This window comes from Plutella xylostella, chromosome 21 (assembly GCF_932276165.1).
Source record: "Plutella xylostella chromosome 21, ilPluXylo3.1, whole genome shotgun sequence".
Lineage (NCBI taxonomy): Eukaryota > Metazoa > Arthropoda > Insecta > Lepidoptera > Plutellidae > Plutella > Plutella xylostella.
The window spans coordinates 3,853,973-3,881,613 of NC_064001.1; the positions used below are offsets into that span (position 1 = coordinate 3,853,973).

Genomic DNA, 27,641 nt, shown 5'->3' on the forward strand with positions numbered 1-27,641 from the left:
TTATGTTTTTTTCATATAATATTTAAAATATACATTTGCCGCGCAGTCAGTAATTTATATGTGTTATGCAATTCATAAGTTGGGAACCGTATCGGCTTAAATTGCATAACTTTTATAAGGGCTCTCTGGGCTCTCTCGATGGTTATAAAATGGGTCTTAGCTGCTCCACCCCACACAGTTATACAGTAACATAAAACTGATTGGGCGAGTGCTTTATAAGTAGTTATTAGAAGTTTAGCATTTGCGACATGTCTTAACTTACTAAACACCCAGATCAGCTTTCTTACCCTATCAGATGTGTTGTTGATATGTGGTTTCCATGTAAGATGCTGATCTAGTGTGACTCCCAAGTATTTAATATTAGTTTCCCTTACGATTTTACTACAGGGGCAATTATTTACGTTAGGGTTCGCACAAGAATGTACTTTAATACTAAACTCAGCATCTGGTAGGGTATTTTTGCGGATCGAAAAAGGTACAAACTTTGTTTTTTTAACGTTCAACGTAAGCAAATTATTTCTTAGCCATTTAGAAACTTTAGTAACTCCGGACTCAGCAATATTCTTTAGGCTGTCCCAGGATTCTTCTTGGAAAATAAGGGCTGTGTCGTCGGCGTAAGTATAAATGTTACAATTTTGGATTTTTAAATTGCAGAGATCGTTAACGTATACTAAAAATAATGTTGGGCCGAGGACACTGCCCTGCGGGACGCCGTACGAGATAATTGTAGAGTCACTGACGCATTCGCCAAGTTTAAGCTGTTGCTGACGATTTGATAAGTAATCCATGAGAAGCATGTGAGGCAAACCTCTAATACCATAGGCATACAGCTTGTCCATAAGAATGGGAACAGAGACGGTGTCAAAGGCCTTAGCGAGATCTAGGAAGACACCTACACATTTATAGCCTTTATCTAAGTTTTTGCTAATGTCTTCCGTCAATGCTAAAATTGCATCTTCTGTAGAAATTCCATTTTGAAAACCGAACTGATTTTTTGACAATAATTTATTTTTAGTAAGGAATGCTTTGAGTCTGTTATTTAAAAGTTTTTCTAATATTTTCGAAAACACAGAAAGTACTGATATAGGCCTATAGTTATTGACTTCGTCTCTGCTTCCACCCTTATGGATTGGAGTAACTATAGCTCTTTTAAATACCGTTGGGAACTGTCCCTTTTCAAAGCAGAGGTTGCATATGTGGCAGATAATTGGAGTGAGTAGGTTTTTGGCTAATTTAATGAACTTGGTAGTTATGTTATCCCATCCTGGTGCTGACTCATTAGAAAGTTTATTAATAATAGTTTCTACTTCTAGGCAATCAACTGTTTGAAGAACAAAGGAGTCGATGGGGGGATTGCGAATAGGGCTGTCTTGTGCTACTGGTGGCGAGGAAGCAATTAACTTTTCAGCAAGGTCTTTACCAATATTAGAGAAATGTTCATTAACGATGTTGGCAGATTTCATTGTGGATGACGAAATGGATTTTAGTTTCTTAGAGTCGTTAGATTTATCTTTATTGAGATTACAAATTGATCTAATTGTGTTCCAAAGTACTTTGGGGTTATTACTAGCATTACTTAGTTTATCCCTTTCGAAGTTATTACGGAGTTTCTTCACTAGCTTATTGCAGAAATTTCTGTAACGTGTATAGGTTATTTTAAGTATTTGGTTGTCAGGATGCTTTTTAACATTGCAGTGTAAATTATCACGATTGCGAATGCAGCGTAACATACCAGGTGTTATCCATGGTTGGATGCAGCGTTTTCTGGAGGGGATATATTTAGTAATTTGATTATTTTTTATTGCTGTGGAAACCAAATCCACTAGCGTCTCCGCAGCTTCATTGGGATCTTTTAATTGAAGTATAGCTGGTAGTTTAGGTTCTAAATCGCATAATGGTACCGATTCTGAAGGGCGCACTTCCTAATTTTAAAATGAGCTAAAATCTCTAAATTTAACTGACAGCGCTAATTTTTGCTATTCTGAAGGCAACGATTTTAACGGCCAACTAAATTTAGAAGGCTCATTTGACGTCTTTAAAATGAGTGTGGCCATGTACTTAAGGATATTACAATCGAAAATATTGATTAACTTTTTTAACCTTAAAGGACTTCAAATAAATTTAATTATTCTAAATAGTAGGTGAAAATAATTAAAAGAATTAAATACCCTGCATTTATATTGGTTTTCGTGATAATTTCAAATATTTATATAACATATTCATAATTCATTATTTCAACTGGTAACTCTGGCTAGAAAATGCTTCTATGGTGGTCTATGGACATTTCCGAGTGATTTAAAAAAATATAATAGAGTAGAGATGGGGTAAGTTGATATTATAGTGAGAATAATCGAATATAATCAATTATTGCACTAGAATATTTTAAACAATAGTTTTTCAGTAAAGTATGTAGGTACTAAGTTCTACATCTATGTGTTATCCACGATATTTAATATAAGTACTTACTTACTTAAATGTTTAATAGTTGGTGATGATGTTACGTTATAAGTATACTTAAGTAGATGACTGTGTAAGGGATGATATTCATATAAGAATATGAAAAGTATCGAATACTTACACAAGCACAAATACCTATACTATATACCTACTATACCTAAATTTATATTTACCAAAAACGCATATGATTATAATAAAAGAACCAACCTAGGAATCGATCCAGCATCGATTATTTTTTCATTCAAGCATAGTTCGGAAGCAAGTAACATTGCACTAGGTACATCTCTATGGCGCATGCGCGGTGCGCGCTGGACTCGCCGCTGGCGCGGCGCGGCGCCATCAGTGGCCATCACCGTCACCGCCATATTGAATTTTTCGCCGAAAAGTTTGCCGCTATTTTTTAAAAGTAGGTATTTTTGTTAAGTCTTTACAATACAAAACAAACATCTATTATAAATTAATATGTTTGTGTTTGCAGTATTCAATTGTAAAATCGATAAGGTGCTTGTGTGCAAGTTTACGAATTATTTTAGGAAGTAACCTACGTAAAATCTAAGTAACCTTACTAACTATCTGGTTACTTATGTTTGTGTTCTAGTGTTTTCGTTTCTAATATTTAAAGTTTTGTGTAAATAGGTGTGTAGTTTTGTGTAGTTTTGTGTAATACCTATAAGGATAAGCTTACTCTGTCAACTATCCATACAACTTACCTATACTTACTTTATTTTTCAGTGACAACAACAAAGAAAATGAAAAATCAACCACACCCATAAACTAAACATGAAACGCTGGATACAAGATATTAATTCCTCTCTGGGACAACAATACTAAAACTACCATCGGTCCACCTAGTTACCTACCTACTAACTGGAAGGATAATGGAAATAAGATACAGAAATGAAATCAAGCAATTGTGTATATTGGTGTCAGAAAAATTACTCAACCAGTTTCTGTTGTGTGTGTTATTCACCCAAATAAAGTTTTACGTCCATAAAATTTATTTCTTCTTTCATAAAAAGTATATAGTAGTGAGTATATAGTTTCTTAAAGTCAGGCATATTTTTCAGATAAAAGGTAACCTAGGTATAACTTGTTTTTTCCTGTAACAAAATAGGTAGTTAAATATTTGAGCTACGTAGAGAACACTTTAAGTAAAATATTCTTACAAGTTGAAAGGGGTAAGTAGAGAGTTAGATAGGTACACAGGTAGGTGAGTTAAGGTGTTCCTCATGTATGTTGTTGAGCCGGTCCGTTTGGAAGAGGAAAGCCGAGGTGTTAGGGCTAGTGTAATTCCTGAAGTAAATCGGTAGGTGTGTTGATTAATTTATTAGATCTAAAACAATAACTTAAGTTGTTTTTAAGCAACCCGGTTCATGTCTACCTTGTCAGTAACACGTTTTTCATTCATTCAGTCCAAAGATCAGAAATAATAATATGACGAAACAGAGTCACTTTCACATCGTAGTTTCACCAAAAATAATAAGTAAGCGTCGTTGCAATTAGCTTTACATGCTTAAACAACACATCAGCTCTAAGTTAAATCCATATTTATGCACCTACAACAGCAATTTCCCATATATTTCACGGATTTACTTTTAGAAATTTTAGTATAATTTTAGCGGGCACCTGTTTAGACCCCTTTTAAATTTAGGAAGGAAGTTGCTAATTTTAAGTTGACAGCGCTAAAAATGGCACCTTCAGAATACCAATTCGACCATCTAACCTAAGTTGAATAGTTTTAACGCTGTCAGATTCAAAATTTAAAGTGACGTCTCTAATTTTGGACCTAAACGGTGCCTTCAGAATGCCAAATAATTTTAGAGAGAATGTAAGCGTTTTTTGACAGCGTTAAAATTAGAATGTGCCCTTCAGAATCGATACCAATGTTTGTTCATATTTTACCGAAATCTTTGTTTTAAGTACAACACGGCGACTAGGCCTTGAAATATATGGATCAATTTCATAGAAAATAAAAATATTTCACATGCAGTAAGTATACTCGTTTTTAATATATTCAAAATTAAATATGGAACATTGAAAATATACAATAGTGATTTGTTTATTTTATTTTATCTTATTGATTACGGAATTATAATTATGATAACCCTAACCTTATTTAAATTTAAATAAAAAAAATAATTTCTTTCTACACACTAACCCTTATTAAAATAAGGAAAAAATCACAAAACATTCTTATCATTAAATCTTATCAAAAATAAATATTTAGAGTTTGAAATTAAAAAATATATAGGTAAATTTTTTGAAACAATGCTAACATTTTCAAAAATACATGTCGTATATCGCATTAAACAAAACAGTTACCACCTAGCTAGAACTTACGTCGTTGAATTCTTTTGTACGACAAACTATTTGTGCTACGAACCGCTACGACCCCTGTCATTACCCAAACGTATTTTTAAACATCATCATCTTTATCAGCCTGTAAAATTCCAGTACCGGACATAGGCCTCCGCCTATGCATCGCAATACCCTGTCATCAGCAGCCTTTTTTATAAATATTGGTAGTAAACAGCACATAATATATCCTTCTGTTTACACAAGGTGTTATAGATATTATAATCCACAAAGGGTTATATAAAATATATACATAGGTAACGCTCGTGGGTTTTTTTTTACTATCAATCTTCCACTGTATTCTACTCTTACACACTAACCTCCAACTCCAATTCATAGAATAGTCTGTCAGCTTTTGAAGGCTTGCAAGTGTCATCGAATCATGATACCGGAATTTTAACTTTCCGTCTTAACTTTGAACTTCAACTGTTCAAGTATCACGATGACGCTTACAAGCCTCTTGTTAACTACAGTTCGTTCTATTACCCTTGTTACACCTACCGTGTAGAGTGGCCAGACAGTATCCTCGGTCGACCCTCGACCAATGAACTCGTCAACAACAACAACAACAACAACTGTCTCGGCTACTCTACTTGGCAGTTGTAACAAGGGTTTATGAGTGTACAACACATCAGTCTAGAGCCAGAGCGCGGAAGGATCCGGGCACGTCCTTCAGTTTTTCAGCGCGCGCGTCGCTGTGCGCGGATGAACGCAGCTTTTCAGTTACCTTCCAGCGCTGGTCGTTCTCAAGGAACCACGACCTGGGGATAAGGAAAGGGGGGGTGGTTAATAATTGAAGTAAGAATAAGAAGGTATGTACAGAGAGTGAGGAAAAGTAAAGAGAGAGTTGTGTTATATCGTATTTATTGTATGATCAGCTTCAATAGTAGCCATTAGAGAAGTACTTATGTTCCTTGATAGTAGTTTATACACATTTATTCACCGAATTTTTACTCATTAAGTATGTAAGTATACAGGGTGTTGCAAAATTGGTATACTAAGCCGAAACCTACATGTGCAGCATGGTATATCTAAGCCCGAAACTGAAATCAGAATTTGGAAATTCGCGAATTTTTTTTTTTTTCCATAGTAAAAAGTCACGTGACCAACAAAGTTTCTATGGAAAGTGAATTTTTTTTTTTGCGAATTTTCAAATTCTGATTTCAGTTTCGGGCTTAGATATACCATGCTGCACATGTAGGTTTCGGCTTAGTATACCCTTTTTGCAACACCCTGTATTGTAGTGGATGTGTATGAGTTTCTGGATGGCATTGAGTACAGCGCAGTAATTTTTAATCAATGCCTTTTACATGCATAAGCATTACTATTTGATATACTTATTCAATCATTATTATCTAATCCGTATTCGAAGCAGCCTCGTCTTGATTGTCAATGTCTGTCCGTATGTAGGACTGAATAAAACATGCAGGTAGAAGCACTGATCCACTTAGATTAGGTAATTAATTATTCATGCGCCCTTCAAAGGTTCTAGATTTAAGAGCACAGAGCAGAAAAACAACTTTTCAAGCTTATGAGTGACACAGTTATGTAAAAAAATATTTATTACAAATGAAAACGATATTAAGGCAATTTCAAATAGTAGACGGATCGTAATACTGACCGTTTTGCTACTTTTTCTTAGCGTGTAGGTGACAATATGTAACGCTGAATCGTCTTTGACTGTGATGAAATAATTAGCCGCAGTCAGTTGTCAGCTACTAGTACTGCTACATATACCTATATGAAGAAGAGTCACTTGGAGCGGCTGCTTTCGTGTAGGTATACCATTTTACTGCTGAAATGTTACCGTATACTTACTAATTAACCTCAGGCCTGCTGGTACATATAAAACTTTAAATCATAAACACACCTAATTAGATCTCTGGCTTTTCACATTATGGTAAACCATCCATTTTAACGTACTCACGTATAATATTAACTGCGAGTTTTTTGCACACCTTTCACCATTGACATAAAAAGTCGGATGTTTATAATATGTTAAGGCCAATTTTGACCCAGACGCGTATAACTGTGCTGCTTCACGCTCTCGTCGTGTGCAAGTAGGTCAATTATCATGCCGATTAAGTATACTTATCGAAACATACTTTTTAATCAATTAAAACACAATATATTATTCATTTGTATTGTTACATGCTAGATTTACTCTATGTTTAGGCGAGTACCACTTATGGTTCGGAGTAGATATTAAATTATGTTATCACTTGTTAATGCGCCAGTCATATCTTCCAATACTTGTTCGTTTTGGTAGACGAGTTTTCGAATTGAGACTGGAAAACGACGTTTGCGTGGGACGACCTCTAATCCGTGGTGGAACGCCTTGAGACCAGGATGTCAAAACAGAGTAATTATGGCACATGGGAGAACCCTACATCCACCTACATCTAACAGACAACTGCGAGCCATTGCTGATCTTTTTCAGTATGTAAGAAGTATAAGCTCAGTTAATACGTCCTAGTACACGGAAGGAGCCTCCTCGAGTGTCGTATCAACTGAGAATTACTCATTCATATGTTTGTATATCTATAGGTATATATAGCTAAGCTTAGAAATATATGAGTTCCTTAAACATGTAAGTACATGAGTCTAGTCCTCACCGTCGTGCCTCCATGCGCTTGACCCAGTGGCTCTTGATGGCGGCGACGGGGCCGGCCTGGCCGCCGTACTCGGCCGGCAGCAGCGCGCGCGGGACGTCCGAGTACAGGGTGTCCGAGTTGGGCACGTGGAACTTTATCATATCCTTCTAGTCCCCGCTGCACGGATTCTTTATCAACATCCATATAACTAAGTCACTATATTCCGATTCGCGATAAATACAGCGCTGTGATTGGGAAACGCGCTATAAAAGCGTTTATTGAAGTCGATAAACAACCCGTGCCGCGGATTCAGTTCCTTATGCATCGTCCATGCGCTGGTGATTCGCGATAAATACAGCGTGATTGGTGAAACACGCTATAAGCGATAGCAGCGCTATAGTCGATAAGAAACCCGTGCTGTGGAGTCATTTCCTTCAAATACAGCGTTATTGGTGAAACACGCTATAAGTGATAGCAGCGCTATAGTCGATAAGAAACCCGTGCTGTGGAGTCAGTTCCTTAGACATGTAAGTAGGTATATAAGCCGTGTCCTCACCGTCGTGCCTCCATGCGCTTGACCCAGTGGCTCTTGATGGCGGCGACGGGGCCGGCCTGGCCGCCGTACTCGGCCGGCAGCAGCGCGCGCGGGACGTCCGAGTACAGGGACTCCGAGTCGGGCACGTGGAACTTTATCTGGAAATGGAGATAATGGTTTCAGTCGAGTCAATGGTACGAAACTTGCGACGGGTGGAGCGACGGCGGCGCCCGGCCTGGAATGTAGAAGTTGAAGAAGGTACCGCCGGAAACGGCTGTCATTAGCGATTTTCAGTTCATCTTTTAGATTCCAGTCATCAAGGATTAGGAACTAGGTTCTACATATTTTAACTAGCATGAAAAGGGGGCGGCCTTGGCAGTTTTTAGAAAAACACTTTCAAACGGAATTTTTGTGTTTTTTTTCAACTAGCGGCGCTATTTCTGCGTATATCTCGCCTTAACTTTTTGCATAGGTATCCGAAGACAAAGTTGCGCTTATAATTTTTACACAACATCAGTTGTAAGTTGTAAATGATTAAATTGGCCCATTTAGGATTACCACAGGGTTTAATAACATTAATAACCGCTTACAAGAATGCCGGCTAGTAACTTGATAGAGAAATGGAGCAATGTGCAGCAAACTGCCCCAACCACTTCGGTCCAGGGGGGTCACTTTAGGTTACAAAAAACTAAGTTACGATTCGCTGCTGCGCTAACCACGACTGTATCTCGTTGCATTAAACGTACCGATGGTATAAACTTTCCTTTGTTCGTTTTTTTGGCAAGTTAAAGTAACCCGCCAGGAGCGCGAGCATTGCAGTATTTGGCACAGATCTGTGCAACGCGCATTGCAATGCCCTCAACATTCGTTGCATAAGTCATTTGAGATAAGGTAGCTTTTATAAATAATAAAGTAAAGCATTCAGATTTTTACTAGGGTTTCTGTAAATCGGTTGAATGGGAGAACATTATAGGATTTCTATTTATAAATATGTACATCATATTATTCAAATTTATTCTAGAACCTTGATAATCAAATTATATAATGTTTGTTAAATTATTTAACAGGTTATGCGAAGTATCAATTACATTGACCATGGAATAAGTGTGAAACAAAAACTGGTGGTTGCATCAACATTTTGCCTTACCTCCGTTTGTTTATTCATATTCAGCAGACAGTTGATCTGTCCTGAGGAAAGCCACGTCCGGTCGTGACTTAGTTAACCTATTACAATAATGATGACCTAAAAAAAAACTGTATTTTTCACTCAAACAATAGCGTAGGGTGGTGAAAGAATTAACCATCCAGATCAGATTGACCACCTAGGGTGCGCCACACGATACAATGATACAAAATATATTATGTACTGCCTACTCGCGCGTCGATAAGACGGATTCTGAGCGGTTCATCAACAGTTAATTGTCCCGGCAATAGAACGATACGTCACTTAATCGCGGGACAAACGACTGTTGATGAACCGTTGAATCTTTCAATTTAGTATCTGAGATTAAAAAACAGACTTTAGTTGGTAATATGTATACAAATACATGTATGGTATAATAGTAGGTATATAATGGTATACTTACAAGCTTGGAGACCTCTGTCTTGAGGAAGGGCTTGCAGATGGCGAAGATCTTGCCGATGTAGGCGGGCGCGTTGATCACGTGCACTTGCTTCAGCCGGATCGGGATGGCCTCCTGGAAACAAAACATACGTGCTCATTGTCGCACAAGGCTGAGTTGAGATGTTCCCGTTGGCAGGTCAATGTACACTTTTACTAAATAAGTAAATTTTATTATGGGAAATCACATTGAACAAAATTTACCTATGCTTGGTTCATAAAAAAGTGGATCAGTATAGGAGTGTCATTTTCGGGTAGGAGGTAGGGTTGGACCATTGACCTGTATCGACGGTAAGTTCACATAAAAAATTGCCTCCATGTAGGTACATACGTGGAGGTTTTTTCTAATGTGAAAGTATTTTGTGTTGTTGTAGTTTTTATTTGGTGTTCAATTAAATTTTATATCTATAATTAGGAAAGACAAAATTATAAGTTTTGTTTGAAAATGATATGTAATTGTAATGATAGATAATTAAATCCTATCGTAAAGTTACCTATTTAAAAAAACATCTTTACAATAAACTGTTCTAAGACGATGATCTAAGAAACTGTAATTATTATAACTTTGATAGCGGTCGTCAAACTAATGAACTCTATAAATAGTTAAAAGTAACATAAGCACAATTGTATTTTAATGATTTCGACGGAGACACGTTTTTTTTTATTTGATAACATTGATCACGTGGCCGCAAACTAAAATTTTAAGCGAATGCATTGAGCTTGTATTTTTACAATTTAAACACACACACGCACTCACGCCTTGTACTACTGTACTCCCTTGCGGGGTAGGCAGAGGTGCATTGCTGCACAATTTATGAACCAAAAAATAAATGTGTTTTCCAAACCTGCTTCGATTAGTTATGTCATGAATTACAGTGATTTTACGTAAACCTATACCTACCAATTTCACAGCTGAGAACCTCCAGGCAAGCAGAACTTGTGTATAGAACGCAGCGCTGTGATTGGCTGAGTTTTGGTTCAGTAGGATTTAAAGTCCATCGTTAGGTGGATTTACTCACGTGTGAAACTGGCCCTAATATGATTGAAAGGTTCATGATCACGGATATCTGTAATCACTAGATTGCCCCCTCGGCCGTGGCAGTGAAGGAATAAATTATAGCCTCTTCTGCTATTACGTGCCACGTAACCACGTTATTATGCGTTAAGTGTGACATGCTATTGCATTGTTATGATGAGTAATGATTGTGTTTTGATCAAGAGGATTGAATATTATGGATATAATTATGTGGTTCGCTATAGGTTCATAGTACCATCAAGAAAATAAAGTATAAAACCTGTTCTAGAATATAACTTCATTTGTAATTCACTAGACCTCAAATATTATTCAATGCCGTAAGGTACTATTGACTATTCAATCAATTAGTTGCATATTACATATTATTATTATGTACCTATATGAGTGCGTCGACCCTTTCTTAGTGTAGCAATACTACAAACATTGATCACATATACCTACGACAAGAGTTTCGAAAGTACTGTTGTAATTTTTAATAGTTGCCTCATGGAAAATCTGTTTGGGAAATTGTTGTTTTTAGAATAATTAAATAGATATGAAAAACCTCAAATCGTTAAAATAAAAAAAATGTTCACAACACCTCTTCATTTGTGGATTTTTTCAGTTTTTTCACTATACAAGTGGCAAATCATTGATTATTATTATTATTATAAAATATACACTATAAATATAAAGACACCAATTTGGCCCAAATTTTTAAACATTTAATAGGAAATTTGAACTAAATATTTACGTGTATAGTTGCTAATATGTTGATGCTCCGTTTAATGTACTTAAATATTACAGAAGGCGTCATTAAGTTATTTATTCCGTTTAGGAGTAATTTGGTGATTTTCTCAATGGAACTTTTTCATTGCCCGTGAGTGTATTAATCTGAGTGAATTGAAAATAAGGTCAAGTTATAAAACAAAGCAGCCTATATACCTGCTTGTTCTTAATTACGGTCCTCGATTCATGATTGGTCTACAAAGGTCATGCAGACATATTGATCTAGGTGTACCTACCTACCGTTTTCAGGTCAATATAACTTGGTAAGTAGTTTATAAATACTATAAATTAATACTTCATAATAGCCCCCATATTCTTGGTAAATACTTTGGTATGTGCGTAATTCAATATACCTACATAAAAATATCATTTATGAATATTTTTTTGTTAATGTGCGTGGTCGTAACAAACTTTTCCTACACGAGATTGCAAAGCGTTCGTTTAGTGCCGGTCATGGGTTAAAGGCCCATATTGTGTAATCTTTACAAAATTCGACACAACTTATTGGTAAAGTTAACTATTGCATGTTACTGTAACTAATGTTATTTGGTGCTCATCTGACATGCGTAAGACTCGTTAGTCTCGTTACCCCACAGCTACCTGGCTATACAGTGTCCCAAAAGTCAACGTCATCCCTTAAAGGGCTGATAGGTCAGCTCATGAGAGGCCAGAATATCACAATATGACCTTAGTAAAAACTCGATAATTTTCGAGATATTGACACTTTTATAAATTTGCTGAAAATCGACACCTTGGATCAGTTTTTTGCGTGCCGCCGGTACAAAAATCCATATTGTTAGAATTTGTTTGGTGTTGCATCACCCTGTATAGCCCTGCTATTGATCGCAGTCAAAAAAAATATCGAGTAATGCTGTATGTTTAAAAAAACACGGTTTTCAAAGTCATAAAAGGTAATCGCATTTTTTTATAAACAACTTTGACTCTACATACTGTAAAAAAAATATACCACGCAAACCTGGCACCTTATTTGAAAAGATTGCTCATTTAATGCAGTTTCCAAAATAGTATGAAACGTTGCTATTGTTTCAATTAACAAAAAAGTTATTGCTATTTTAGTACAAAACGACCTCGATGTAAAATTGTTTGAAGGAAATTTATCTGACTGAATTTATTAAGGGTAAGTCATGTTGGAATGAGTAAAAGTAAAATAGGTGGTGTGGCCGGGAGTGGGAAAAGAGACAACGTTGTCACAGTTAATAAAAAAACACATTTTGAGTATCTTTCTCGAAAAAAGTGGACTATAGCAACTCCACATTCCCCATAAATGTAGCGCATGGTAACGTACATTCCTGAGTAGTGCTAATGTGTGATATTGTACAAGTAAAACGCTTACACATGTACATTGTACACCCACAGTATCCAAAAAAGGGACAGATCAGTTTGTCATTAACATTACCTCTAATTACTTGTTATTTATTTTAAAGTTATTGTTAAACAAAACCAAACTCTCAAAATTATGATTATGACCATTAATGAGTATTATTTTTTGCTGATTATGTACTTAATATAATAATGTGGTGTTATAATTTTGAGAAATGAAAATAAAAGTCAATAAATGTTTGTTTTTTTTTTAAATAAGGTGTAAAAAACGCTAAATATGTTTTATAAGAGTTTGGTAAGTTTTTTCTTAGCTATTTTTGCGTCATCTATGTTGCCACGGCTGACCCGGTGGGGTCAGCCGTGGCATAGGTGGTGACCTATTTCACTTTTACTCATTCCAACATGACTTACCCTTAATAAATTCAGTCAGATAAATTTCCTTCAAACAATTTTACATCGAGGTCGTTTTGTACTAAAATAGCAATAACTTTTTTGTTAATTGAAACAATAGCAACGTTTCATACCATTTTGGAAACTGCATTAAATGAGCAATCTTTTCAAATAAGGTGCCAGGTTTGCGTGGTATATTTTTTTTACAGTATGTAGAGTCAAAGTTGATTATAAAAAAATACGATTACCTTTTATGACTTTGAAAACCGTGTTTTTTTAAACATACAGCATTACTTGATATTTTTTTTTGACTGCGATCAATAGCAGGGCTATACAGGGTGATGCAACACCAAACAAATTCTAACAATATGGATTTTTGTACCGGCGGCACGCAAAAAACTGATCCAAGGTGTCGATTTTCAGGAAATTTATAAAAGTGTCAATATCTCGAAAATTATCGAGTTTTTACTAAGGTCATATTGTGATATTCTGGCTTCTCATGAGCTGACCTATCAGCCCTTTAAGGGATGACGTTGACTTTTGGGACACCCTGTATACAATACATATTTATAGACATACATTTTATTTTAAAAAACTGATGATCGTTTGAATAACCTTTTGCGTAAAAACACCTAGCAAAAGCCTAAATAAAAGACCTTGCAGAATTATTTATTTAATAATAACTTTCAAAACAACCTTACTTTTGATTTCAAAATTTATTGACGAGTTCATAAAATTTTATAGAAACAGACATATATTTCTCATAGAAAAGAGTTCAACGCGCAAGCGCGTTGAATCACGCTTACGGATTAAACTTCGGGTTTAATCGAAGTACGTGTAACGGCATAGCCTTCGTAGATATATATGTGCATTGTATAATTTGTGTATCAAAATGGTCCTATAGTTATCTAGTTACCACTCATCAGTATTCGGAGCTCTTAGTTAGGTATGTTACCTAACTAAGAGCACCGAATCCCCCGCAGCCCGCGGCCGCCCTGTAGTGCAGCCGCCCAACTGCTCCTTGTTCCTACAACCCGTTACACCAAAAGAAGTGTACAATATTATAAAAAACCTAAAAAACAAACATAGTTATGGTATTGATGATATACCACCAACCTTATTAAAAACATGCATAAACGAACTTACATACCCTCTTTCTATATTAATAAACCAAAGTTTTGAAACAGGAGAATTTCCTAACTTACTAAAAATATCCCTAGTCAAACCAGTCCATAAAAACGGGGATGAAACCATTCCAAACCAATACAGACCTATAGCCATCCTACCTTTTTCAAAGGTGTTTGAAAAAGCAATGTCAAATCGAATGTACACTTTTTTTGAAAAATATATGATATTCGATGATAGTCAAAATGGATTTAGACAAAATAGATCAACAACCCACGCCGTCTTCAAATACATTCAAACAGCCCTTTCATACATTAATGATAAAAAATATGCTTTAGGAATACTCTTAGATATGTCAAAAGCCTATGACACAGTGTCGTATAACATTCTTCTTTCAAAACTTTATGGCTCTGGGATTCGTGGCCCATCTTACAAATGGTTTGAATCATATCTAAAAAACAGAAAGCAAATAGTACAAATCGAAAAATTTAATAAAGAAACAAATGTTATAGAAAATATTAAATCAAAGGAGATACAACTAACTAATTCTATACCTCAGGGAAGCGTACTAGGTTGCGTATTATTTTTAATTTATGTAAATGACCTCCCAAAATGCTTAGATAAAGATAACTCGGTATCGGTATTATTTGCTGATGATCTGTCTATCCTAGTAAAATGTAATAAAAATGAAAACTATGAGAAAAAATTACAAGATTGCTTTGAAACTGTTGAAAATTGGCTTCAAGACCACAACCTTAATATAAATTATAAAAAAACTAAAATAATACAATTCAGATCTTACCAAAAACCTAATTTAGACATTAACTTACAAATAAAAAATACAAACATTGACACAACAAATTCATTCTGTCTACTAGGCATCAATATAGACACTCACCTAAATTGGAAGAGTCATATTCATAAAATTAAATCCAAACTATCGCAATTCATATATGCATTGTATCAAATAGAACGTAGTACGGTTCTACCTTTTTTGGCATAAGATTTTTTTGCCTCATCTCGTTTTGCATAGTAACGTTTGGTCAAAGTCTCGTTACGCCGAAAATCATATGGCATAAATCTCGTTTAGTAAAAAGTTATTTCGCATAACATTGTTTAGCCTAATAATGGTATGGCCAAATCTTGAATAGCCTAATAATGCTATGGCATAGGTTTATACAAAGTAATAATATTCGTTTGGCTTTAAAACACATGACCCGAGGTAAATCTCCAGGCCATGATGGTCTAAGTATAGAGCACCTACAAAATGCTGGTGCTCACCTCCCAAGGATATTGTATATGTTTTATAATTTATGTATTAGCCATAGCTACCTCCCACAGGATATGATAGAGACCATTTTAGTCCCAGTTATTAAAAATAAGACTGGTGACATATCTAGTATAAGTAATTATAGACCAATATCTCTAGCTACAATAGTAGCCAAAGTATTTGACGGTTTGATTGAGGGCCAGCTTAGTAGGTATATAAAGCTCCACGATGCGCAGTTTGGGTTCAGACCCGGACTCTCCACTAAGACTGCGATACTGGCCCTCAAGCACACCGTCAAATATTATACAGATAGAAAAACAAGTGTATTTGCTTGTTTTTTAGATTTATCAAAGGCCTTTGATCTGGTGTCCTATGATATCCTGTGGGAGAAATGTAGAGAGCTTAATGTGCCTCACGAGGTAGTACACATCTTAAGATTTTGGTACCAAAACCAAATGAATAAGGTTCGATGGGGTACAGAGCATTCTGATAGGTACAAGCTTGACTGTGGGGTGAGACAGGGTGGGTTATCTTCCCCTTTACTGTTCAATGTTTATGTTGACAGCCTGATTGATGAGCTCAGCAGAACACATGCAGGATGCTATGTGGATGGTAAGAGCATGAATAACATCAGTTACGCAGATGACATGGTTCTGCTGAGCCCTTCAATCAACGGACTGAGCAGGCTACTGAACATTTGTGAGAGGTATGCTCTTACGCATGGCCTATTATATAATGTTAAAAAAAGCGAGCTTATGGTTTTTAAAACTAGAAATAAGGCTACTGCATTCAATATACCCATAAAATTGTATGGTCAGCCGTTGAAAAGGGTATCTAGCTTTAAGTACCTCGGGCATATTGTCAATGAAGACCTGCATGATGATGATGATATTGAACGGGAGCGCAGGGCGCTGGCAGCCCGCGCGAATATGTTGGCCCGCAGGTTTGCTAGATGCTCACGTGAAGTAAAAATTACACTTTTCAAATCCTATTGTCAATGTTTTTACACGGGCAGCCTGTGGGTCAAATATACGCAAAAGGCTCTCAGCGCTCTGCGAGTTCAATATAACAATGCCTTTAGGATGTTGTTGGGGCTGCCTCGCCACTGCAGTGCATCCGGTATGTTTGCGGAAGCACATACTGATGGCTTCCATGCAATTATGCGCAAAAAGGTAGCGTCGCTCATGTACAGGGTGCGCGCCAGCACCAACGGCATGCTAGAGGTCATTGCAGGAAGAACGGATGGTAGCATATTGAAGCATTGGGTGAATAGGGTATTGGGGAAATTGTAAATACTTTTATATAAGCTTGTAAATAGTAATATCTAATATTTTTTGTTTATGTAGTCCTAAGATTGTCTTTTTATTTCACTAACATAGGTTAAGTTTAATTGTTACTAACAAAATATGGCTTTTGCTGAAATAAAAAGTTTATTATTATTATTATTATTATTTAACTTTGACGGAGCGTCTCCCTACATAGCGCAAACTGGTGCCTTGTATTGTTCCCGCTGTTTGGAAAACGCTCCGCTCCGCTTCGCTGCGCTCCGCTTTGGTTTTGATGAACATGTGCACCTAACACGCTCCTCCTCGCTTTGCTCGTCGTCGCACCTATTTTTAGGTTTCGATCACATGGGGTTTGTAATAATTATATTGGTCGTTAACTTTCGATTTTTTGATCATACAATATCGTGATTTTCGGGATGTAGGAGAAAAATACCACAATTTGTACATTTACTACATACTTAATATATTATTTATTAAGATAACATTAGGAGAAACAAGATTATACATAGACGAACATAAATTTGACCAAACGAAACTTAGGTGTTTAAAGATTGTGCCTAAAGAGTTTTAGACGAAACGAGCCTTATGCCACATAAGTCTTGGCAAAGTGATAGTTCGGCCAAAAAAGTTTAGACCATACGAGTTATGCGAAATGAGTTTTGGTCAATAAAGATTATGCCAGATGAGCGGAACCCCGTAGTACAGATACCGCCACGGCTCTGACGGCGTACTATGCGTACGCTTACTCCCTGCTCCGATATGGAGTCATGCTGTGGGGAAATAGTGTAGATGCAGACCAACTTTTTATAATCCAAAAGAAAATCATCCGAATAATATCCCACATAAAAAATACACAAAGCTGTAAACCGTATTTCAAAAAACTACATATTCTTACTCTTCCATGTATTTACATATACGATATCAGTACTTTTGTATTTAAAAATAAAGAAAAATTTCAACAGTTTCGTGATACACACAACATTAATACCAGGAACAAAAACAAACTCTATCTGCCACCTTCTAGAATAAAAATGCTTAACGAGAGTCCATATTATATGGCTATCAAAATATATAACAATCTTCCCATAGAAATCACATCCGAAACCAATAGCTCAAAATTCCACAGTAGACTTAAAACTTTTCTCTTAGACCGTTGCTTCTACTCGATCCAAGATTACATAAGATATAAAAGTTCAGATAAATATGATGTACTCTCTTAATAAGTTGATTATCTAAATTTATTATATGTTTTATTATTGTGTTTACATTGAATTGTTCTTTTTTTTTTAGTTAGATTGTAAATGCTAAGTATAACTATCTTCTTTAGATATAAGGACAGACAACACTGTCACTTTGCAGTGCCCAATATGGGTAATCAAGTATTAAGCACATCCCTATATTGAAGATCTAATGTACACTTGATTGCAATAAATATTTTGATTTTGATTTTGATTTTACCTACTCCAAAAGTAAGCTGAAACAATCGTAATATCGGATTCGGACAACATTTCTTTTTAGAAATCATCTTACTCAAATTCTTGAATAACAAACCATAAAATTTCCACACAACTCTTACCTGCGTATACAGCATGTATTTCCTAAGCACCGACAAGTTCAATTTCCCGATGAACTTCAAGGACACATTGGCCGCATCAAATATCGGCACCTCGCCCGCCGGGATATCCTCGTCCTCAGTCAGCCGGGTGTCCGCCAGCATGAAGAATGTCTTCACGCTGTCCACGAAGTTGAAGAGGTCAAGGTCAGGGTTGTTCAACCGGTATATGAAGACCTTGTAGTTCTCTTTTGTCTTGTTGGGGAGCGGGATCATGTCGCTGTGGATGGTGAGGGTAAGTTAGTGCTGGGAGGCATGTTTTTTTAGATATCAGTGTTGGAGTTGAATCCATAAATTACGGGCCTAAATTTGATTATAAATATGATATAATTTGCAAGTTGATTCGAACTGCTGAATTTAAATTAAAAGGATAGGAAGATATTTTTTAGTTTAGCATTTTATACGGACTTAGTTTATAAAAAAAATTATTACCACCGAGCCAAGGTCTATATTTTGCGGACCAGTGACTGTTCAAAGCGCAATTTGAGAGTAATGTTAAGGGTGTTAAATTTATTGATTTAGAATAAAAATAACAACTGTCGAGTGACACTGTCTGTGCAACTCTTGCACAACACATCTGTAACATCCTGTAAAGGTCCTTGGTTGACTGTCAAGACATTAAAACGTAGTCGACAAACATGGAAATTCCTTTTACTATGTTTGGAGACGCTGGCTAGTGGCCAAACAACCAGTCTGTAAATGTTCAAATATCCAGCACCTAAACTAACATTAAGATAAATGCATGTACCTACATGTGTCGCACATTAAAAAAACCGGATTTAAATGGCACTACGTACTGCAATATACTACAAGTTAAAAGATTTGCGCTTAATGCCGTACCAAATTGCGATAAAAAATATATTAAAAACCGAGACCTAATTAACGAACTTAGTTGCCATAAATAAGGTCGAAAGTCCAACTCACGTGATTTCGAAAACCCGCCGTATCTCGGGGGCGCAAGGGTCTCTCTTGAGGAACAGCTCCGGCGCGTTGGACCGTATCGTGAAGAACAGGTCGATGGTCTTCTTGGCCCTCTCCAGGTTGAACCCGCAGCTCACCACGAACCTTCGGAGAAGGACCTCCTCTGGAAATGGGGGATTTGGTTAGTATTTACGACAATCTTTCTGGCATGGTTATAATATACAGAATGTTGCAAAAAGGGTTTATAGGTATGAGCCGAAAGGCACTGACTCAGGGGGTCATTCTGAACAACTTTTGTTCTACGAGTTTGAAATTAAAATTTGAAATGTAATCCTTTCGGCTCGGCATACCCTTTTTGCAACACCCTGTAGTTATTCTGGATCGATTTAGTTTGCTAAATTAGGTAATAGTAAACCGGTTACACTTCTTCGACATCATCATCATCAGCCTGCAATTAACGACAGCTACAACATTACAAGAGTGATAAATAAAATCATACTCAAAGGGTTTGAGTTGAGAACGATGGAAGCGGAGATATAAAAATATAGTGCATTTGGGAATAACTTAGTTTTTTTCCGTTTAAAAGTAAATACTTAAGTAAATACATTTATTTACAACTTATGTTGGGATCTGTTTAATACCTATAATTATCTTATCTTGGTAATAAGAGCTATTTATAAATTTAGAAAATTATCTTTAACTGAGTGCTCGGTAGTCTGCAAACAGGAAATCAATGGAATGGATACCTGTGTGATGAAATGTGGAACATTAAATATATAAAAACTGGACCTAATAACAGGTTTAAAACACGTGCAGGTTAATAATATTATTCTGAATATATGCAAACTTCTAAAAATAGGAAAGTGGTCCTTGTTGGTGCATAAATTTAATCGCTTTCTTATAATATTGAGATTTATATTTGAAGATATATACTAAAGAACCCAGTTATATTTTTAATGGTGAAAAGGAAACATATTATTTGTGACAATACTTCAGTATTAGTAATATTAGGGTGCTTTTCCACCAGAGATGTGCTATGCAGCTATGCTGCGAAGATGTGATATCTACGCTACGAAAATATGTGACCGTTTCCACCAATACTACGCTAGGTAGCTGTGCGAGGAAGATGCGCTACGAAGATGCGCCGCCGCAAAGTAGCTGTGCGAGAAAGATGCGCATCTCGAGCTATGCTATGTATCGATAGTAGGGAAACGACGGGGGCGGCGGCGCCATAGCTACACCACTCGCGATGGTCCATAGCACATATCCATAGCACGCATCCATAGCACACATCCATAGCACGCATCATTCCATACAAAAAACATATCTTAGTTGAATCCGTTTCCACCAGTGCTAAGCTATGTGCACCAATAATTATGATTGGTGGATATCAAACGCATCCATAGCATCGTAGCATAGCACATCTCTGGTGGAAAAGCACCCTTATATTAATAGTTAATATGTGGGTCGTGATGATGATGATGAATAGTTAATACTTTATTGCATAAATATAAACGTAAGTGTACAAAAGCTACACTATAAGAATTTTCTACCGCACTTTACTTCCTTTGTAACGCACAGGAGGTGCAAGAAAATGATATCTACTATACTAGAGTTTCGTAGTTATTACAAAGACTTCTGAAACAGAAAGTGTGTTAAGCCGTAAGACCACCCACAGCGTCAGATTTAATTATAATAACAGCCACCATTCTATCCTAACTGTAGCTTTATACAAAACTGTACTAAGCACTCGTATATCAGTCGAGTTGATCTGGTAAAAGTGAATGTTATTCACCTATAGCAACATTGCCTCAGAGGAAAAGTGCGTGATACTTCTATACCACGAGTTAAGAATTAGTGGTTAAGCCTTTGTGAACTGAATTTTTTTATGCCTCAGATAATAGTAACAAGTCCAAACGATCTAAATAAGGTAAAAACATATGTTTTTCCTAAAAAGTTTAAAAGGAGTTATTACTGTTTACCTCTGAAGTACTGAAATGTTTAGCGGAAAAGCGGGTGACGCGCAAGATTGACACCTCTGACTACCCCTTCGGGCATTACATTTATGAGCATATGTATGTGATGATGATGATGAATAAACAAGTGAAGGTAGGTATACATGTACTTACCGACATCATGGGGCAGATGCGGCTGCCTGCTCAGCCAGTCCTTGATGGCGGCCAGCTCCTTGCTGCCCTCCGCCTGCCACATCTCTTCTTGATCCGGCATTCTGAAAGCAAGGAATGACTTTATTTACTTGGCCGTATACATAAGATTATAGATAGGTGTTTTAAAAGTGGTATGATAAGCCGAAAACTAGAGCCACACTATTTCGGCTTACTATACCTATCACTTTTGCAGCAGCCTGTATATTATACAGAGGGTTGCAAAAAGGGTATACTAAGCCGAAAGGGGGTGACTCAGGGGATCATTCTGAACAACTTTTGTTCTACGAGTTTTGGAAATTATACCCTTTTAGCAACATCCTCGACATCCTGTAAATAATTATGCTCCATGCAAATTTGTACACTGTGCACTGTGCAGACATATTTTTACTGAAAGATTATTCCTAACATTACATATATCATGTTCATGACGAGTTAGAAGTAGGTATTATCTAAATGGATTACTTATAACTATGTTTAGTATTGGGTTGCTTAGTTTGGTAAAAGCGTATTCTATGTTTGTTGTTAATATTCAGTGTCATTTATTTTATTCGGACCTCATAGCTATAGCTTAGGTCACCTTATAGGTAGCTCTATTACCCGGGTAAGTAATACGAGGTATAAAAACGCATGGTATAACATTCACAAGGTATACGCCCATATGATATAAATTTATTAAGTATAACGATCACTATGCATAACAAACGAAAGGCATAATTACTAAATACATAATTTTGTAAAGAATAACGTTCAAAAAGTATAATTTCAATTGATATATCGATTAAAATATATAACGTTTATAACATATATTGTTCACCGTATATAATAACATTATGTATAACGAACAAAAAAATATATTATTATTGGAGCTATGTTGGGAGACGCTCCGCTCCGCTTCGCTGCGCTCCGCTTTGCTTTTAACGAACATGTGCACCTAACACGCTCCTCCTCGCTTTGCTCGTCGTCGCACCTATCTTTAGGTTTTGGTACTAGGGGTTTTCACAGCATTATTATTATTGAAGCTATGTTGGGAGACGCTCCGCTCCGCTTCGCTGCGCTCCGCTTTGGTTTCGACGAACATGTGCACCTAACACGCACCTCCTCGCTATGCTCGTCGTCGCACCTATCTTTAGGTTTTGGTACTAGGGGTTTTCACAGCATTATTATTATTGAAGCTATGTTGGGAGACGCTCCGCTCCGCTTCGCTGCGCTCCGCTTTGGTTTCGACGAACATGTGCACCTAACACGCTCCTCCTCGCTTTGCTCGTCGTCGCACCTATCTTTAGGTTTCGGTGCTAGGGGGTTTGACGGCGTTGGGTAATTAAACACAGATTATGCGATATGAGAAGAACTTTATACAAAATTATGTATAGTATATATTTTAATTGATATACGTAATGTATGTTATACGAATCGATATTAGTCCTCGTGAGTGTTAGTTATTTTGATATTATATGAAATGTACGATATACCAATTGAATCTTATACCTTATGAAAATATAGATTTTGTTGTTATACGTAACGTTCATTATATGTTGTGAACGTTATTAATGTGAAATTATACATTTCGTTTTTATACGTCGCAATACGCACCCCTATTACCCAGACAAATTGCAGCGTTTTCATTTACTGTGATATTTACATATATAATGCATAGGAACTGACTGAAATTACTATAGCTTTAAGTGGGTATGTAGCAGATAGGTTAGGTACATATTAAATTACAATAATTAAGTAAGTACCTTTACGTTTGACCTTTATATTATGTGTTATGCTATGCACAGTTTTTATTATTATTTCGTATAACTTGATTCCACAATAAAAGCACTGAGTTCTTTTATTATACTTATAAGACTGAATCCATATTAAGGACAACAGCACCTTTTGAATGAGAGACATCTCCTTTGTTAACATGAACTTATCCGTCTTTTAATGATAAGAATAATGATCAATTATAAACAATAAATTGGTCGATATCTGCCTAAACGTCTTGATAGGACACGTATACACGCTAAATATAATTTAAAGTTCATGGTTACTGTAGAAGAAAAATAAACGTGAATGTATAAAAGTCTTTTAGGTGACATTTATTTTATTGACAAGATTTTTTGTTTATATATTTATTTATAATTATTTAATATAAAGCATTATTTTCTTTAATTTTGACTAGGTAAGTGTTCACCAGTTTCCATTTCAAACCTTACATACTTTTACCTACGTACAAAGTTATAAAATGAAACAATGGTGTAGAATCATGATGACAAATCATCACAATAACTCCTTGTCATAGAGGTCATGTTGCTATGTATGCAGGCATGATGCAGGCCCTCCCGAGGTTAATTGGAGACATGATTTGAATACTAAACAAACTCAAGAAGTATCCAGAATCGTGTCCATACAAAAAGTACCTATTTTTATCCATTTTTCGATGTCACAGGCATTGATCATCGATATTAATTATACAGAACCGAATTCTCACAGTGATTTTTTTATTTTTTGATTAAGTACATACCTCCCATCAAAATTTTATTAGCAGATAGCTATAATATTCCCATAGGTCTTATAACGTTGGGAAAACCTACATTTCCGTGACTCTAGAATCTCTACATCCTCTTATTACGTTACTATGAAGACGGTTAATTTATATCATCAATATTATTATGTGCAACCTTGGAATATTTTTATTAATATTAACCTTTATTTATGCTAAGACGTATGAATTCAATTAATCTTTAAGGCATTGCGCCTCCTAAATAGACTCTACTCGCATTGATTTTTTTGTGATATGTGTTGTTTATAGGGTTCCGTATCTCAAAAGTTAAAAACGGAACCCTTTATTATTTATGAAGGAAACTTGAGTGGAACCCTACGTACGATTGCGTAAAGTAAAACATTTACCAGTTTACAAATTAGTCGATGAATGTGTGCCACATTTTTTGACTGACATTTTATGAAGGTAACAACTTCGTAACGATCTTACCGTGATCTTACCACTGCTATGTAAACAAATCTTATCAATGCGAACATCTATTTTAGTACGTTACAGTTTATGATTATACGTAAATCATAATTTGAGTATAATAAATCTATAGGTAGCACTGCCACTTCAGCTTGCAGGAGCTAAGTATCTTGAAAAGATGCTACGGATAACGTAATTTTTAATATGTACCTACTTAGGCACAACTATTTATGTTACTGTAAAGCACATATGTATAGGTAGGTAGTGTAGGTTTATAAAGAACCAGGTTCCTGTCTAGGAGTTAATTTGTTGTATTCTTTTTTATTCATATTGCGTATTTTTATTTATTATATACGTTGAGATACTTGCATAATTAAGTAATTAGGTACTTCCTAGATCTAATTATAATAAAAACACAATTGCAGCGTGTCATCATCATCATCAGCGAGTCAGTTCACGCGATCATGATCAATTTATTCATGATCGATCTGCGTTATGAAACCATAACAATTGATATTCAGTTCAGGATATTGGAAAACTGTAAGAGTGAAATTTTATCAGCGAACTAACTAGCTGATGGAAAGTTTCAAACAAATTATTTGCATACCTAACTACTTCAATTAATATTTATCCCACTGTTACCTACCTACTGTTTTTTATATAAGTATTGTAAAGATGTGTCTATGTCTAGGTAATGGTGTCAATAAATATGATTTGACGATAAGATGATGACCTATTGCATATTGACCCGCAATGGGATTAATCACGGATTCATTTCCACCCTAGGTATTTAATTACCGAGTAATCTACTTCTTATAAGTTAATTTCGCACACGTCTATGTCGGTAGGTATGCCGCTCTAGGTAGTCCGCTATAGGGAAATCATAGGTGATTTTAGCTGGTGTTATATACAACGCTTATCGATTTACCTAGTAGGGCCTTCTTTTGAGCACATCCAAGATCTGTGGACTAGTTTTTGTACATCTGCCCAGCGCAGGATTCGAACTCGCGCGGCATAACAGTTTATGTACCTCCACCTAAAATTGGCTGGTTATACTTCTAAATTAGTATTCATACCTATCTATGTAAGATATTACTAAGATACCAAGGAATATTTGCTAAAACATAGGTTCCTATTATGGTTCCTACTTACCTTGGTACCCAAAGTAAAATAAACAAACTCACTTGATGAAAAATTAAGAAGGTAGGCAAAGCACTTCCAAGGTCCAAAGTTTCTGTATCTCGGAAAACAAAAATGTATCAAAACAACAATCGAAAACCAAAACTTAAAAAAAAAACTTATTCAAAATTGGAACGGTATTTTGGAAAGCGCGCCAGCGGAAAACGTTTCGAGCATTGAACCTGCGCGCGCAGACTGCCGCAGGTTTGGATTCAAGTTGTGTCAGCCTACTTGGCACACATTGCTTAGAGCTCGATGTAAGTACCGTTGGGATCAAGAAAAGACGATTACTGCACATTGGGCACATAGTTATTTTAAGATTCTGGATTTTAGTGATATGGTACCTACGTGTTACATTCACTCTAAATCTCTTCTTATATACCTCATCAGACGAAAATAGTCCTCTAATATGGACAAGGGTAGGTATAAGAGGTTAAGCATATAAGTATATGTTAAGGTCAACCGGGGCCATTGCGCCACAATACTTTGACTTTCATATTCATTTGAACATAACAAACAGACTATACGCCCTATTAAGCTATAACTTGTGATAGATATTAGGAAATTTTATCTAGTTTCATATTTTGATGCAATTTTATAGAATTTTAAAAATCTTCTTCGTGTAAACGACGTTTCTACAAAAAATGGGATTTTTAGGCGCAATAACCCCTAGTGGGGCTAATGCCTCTTTCACTAGTTTTGTGTGCTTGGAAGAGCTTTTTACAAGTTTAAGTAGATGTAATGTATAGATTTACTATTAACGTAGCTAATTATTAGCTTGTAAACTAAATACTGCGCTTAGTTAAGGAGAATTAGTTGATCAAAAATTTTTGGGGCTATGGCGCCTACACACCCTAATTTCTTGTAGTGGCATTTACCCCATCCAAGATTCCAGGGGTGCTCAACATTTTATTTATGAATACTTTATTGGACTTAAAAAAATATAAATACTTACATGACAAATACAAATAAAGTATAAAAGCATACAAGGGCATATTTTTTATAATTTGCAATCAAACCATAACTTTAAATTAGTAAGTATACCATTTTTAGAGTCTGACGGAATTTAAATCATTACAAAACTATTTAGAGTTTTAAAAACAAGTGGGATCATTCAGTTAATATGACTATTTTTTTATTTATTATTTATTATATGATTATTTTCTATATACCGTGTTAACAACCTTATAATGTCGACACCAAATGACGCAATTTTTTTTTAACATTTAGTTTAATTCATATTCAAATTATTTACGTTTTAGTTGGATTACCAATCTAAGAATGTTAATTCTGATACGCTGTTAAATGTTCTTCAATATTGCAGAAGGCGTCATTAACCTAGTATTTTTCGTTTAGGAGTAATTTGGTGCTAATGTCTCTGGAACTTTTTCATTGCTCGTGAGTGTATAAAATACATTTCTCATAACATAAAATGTTTAGAACCCCTGGAAATGGGGCTATTGCGCCGCAATAGAGGCAATAACCCCATCAGCCCAGAGGCATTTACCCCAAAAAAAAAGCTAAACCTATAAATTTTTTATTGCATAACTATTGTGTCCGAATCTTACGTTATTTCAATAAAATAATCAAAACAATATGTAAAGCAACAAAACAATAACAGTATTTACAGTTAGGAAACATAGATTCTTTTAAACAAACATACATTTGGAACGATTCAAAAAAACGTGTCAGGAAACCGGAGGTGGCCAAAATAGGTGAAAAAATTGAAATGGCAAATTATTTAAGAAAATTGCTTCGGATACGACATCTATTGGTCAGTGGTAAAAGTTTGAGTTCCAAAGATAGATAGCAGATGACTCCAGTAGTTCTAAAGTATGAGGTTCGGAAGATAAATGGATTCGAGGCATTAGCCCCGTAGGCGACTTGGCCTACTGTTTTTTATTCTGTTTGTTATTTTCTATGTTTTTTTTTTGTGTGTCAAGTCAGTCCGTGACTTCACCCAGGGGTTCTAGTTGAAAACCAGCGCTATGGTGTGGTTTAGTACCTGCCATAGCATCAAGCTGAAC

General features: G+C 35.8%; 1 protein-coding gene across 1 annotated transcript; it reads right to left on the reverse strand.

Annotated features, from left to right (window-relative positions):
- Nucleotides 1-4,629: 4,629 nt before the first annotated feature.
- Nucleotides 4,630-25,817, reverse strand: LOC105390942 (alpha-tocopherol transfer protein-like). Its single transcript, XM_011562320.3, has 7 exons — nt 25,620-25,817; nt 21,441-21,541; nt 19,315-19,474; nt 18,355-18,610; nt 9,528-9,638; nt 7,963-8,099; nt 4,630-5,573 (listed from the first exon to the last, which is right to left on the reverse strand). The coding sequence occupies exons 2-7, from the start codon at nt 21,538-21,540 to the stop codon at nt 5,444-5,446; spliced, it is 894 nt and encodes a 297-aa protein (XP_011560622.3). The 5' UTR covers nt 21,541; nt 25,620-25,817; the 3' UTR covers nt 4,630-5,443.
- Nucleotides 25,818-27,641: the final 1,824 nt, after the last annotated feature.

Coding starts and splice junctions, on each gene's coding strand:
- LOC105390942 (XM_011562320.3), bottom strand. CDS start 21,540: ATGCCGGATCAAGAAGAGATGTGGCAGGCGGAGGGCAGCAAGGAGCTG. Junction 18,611..19,314: donor CGGCGGGTTTTCGAAATCAC/GTGAGTTGGACT, acceptor CACCATCCACAG/CGACATGATCCCGCTCCCCA. Junction 8,100..9,527: donor AGACAGAGGTCTCCAAGCTT/GTAAGTATACCA, acceptor CTCCATTTCCAG/ATAAAGTTCCACGTGCCCGA.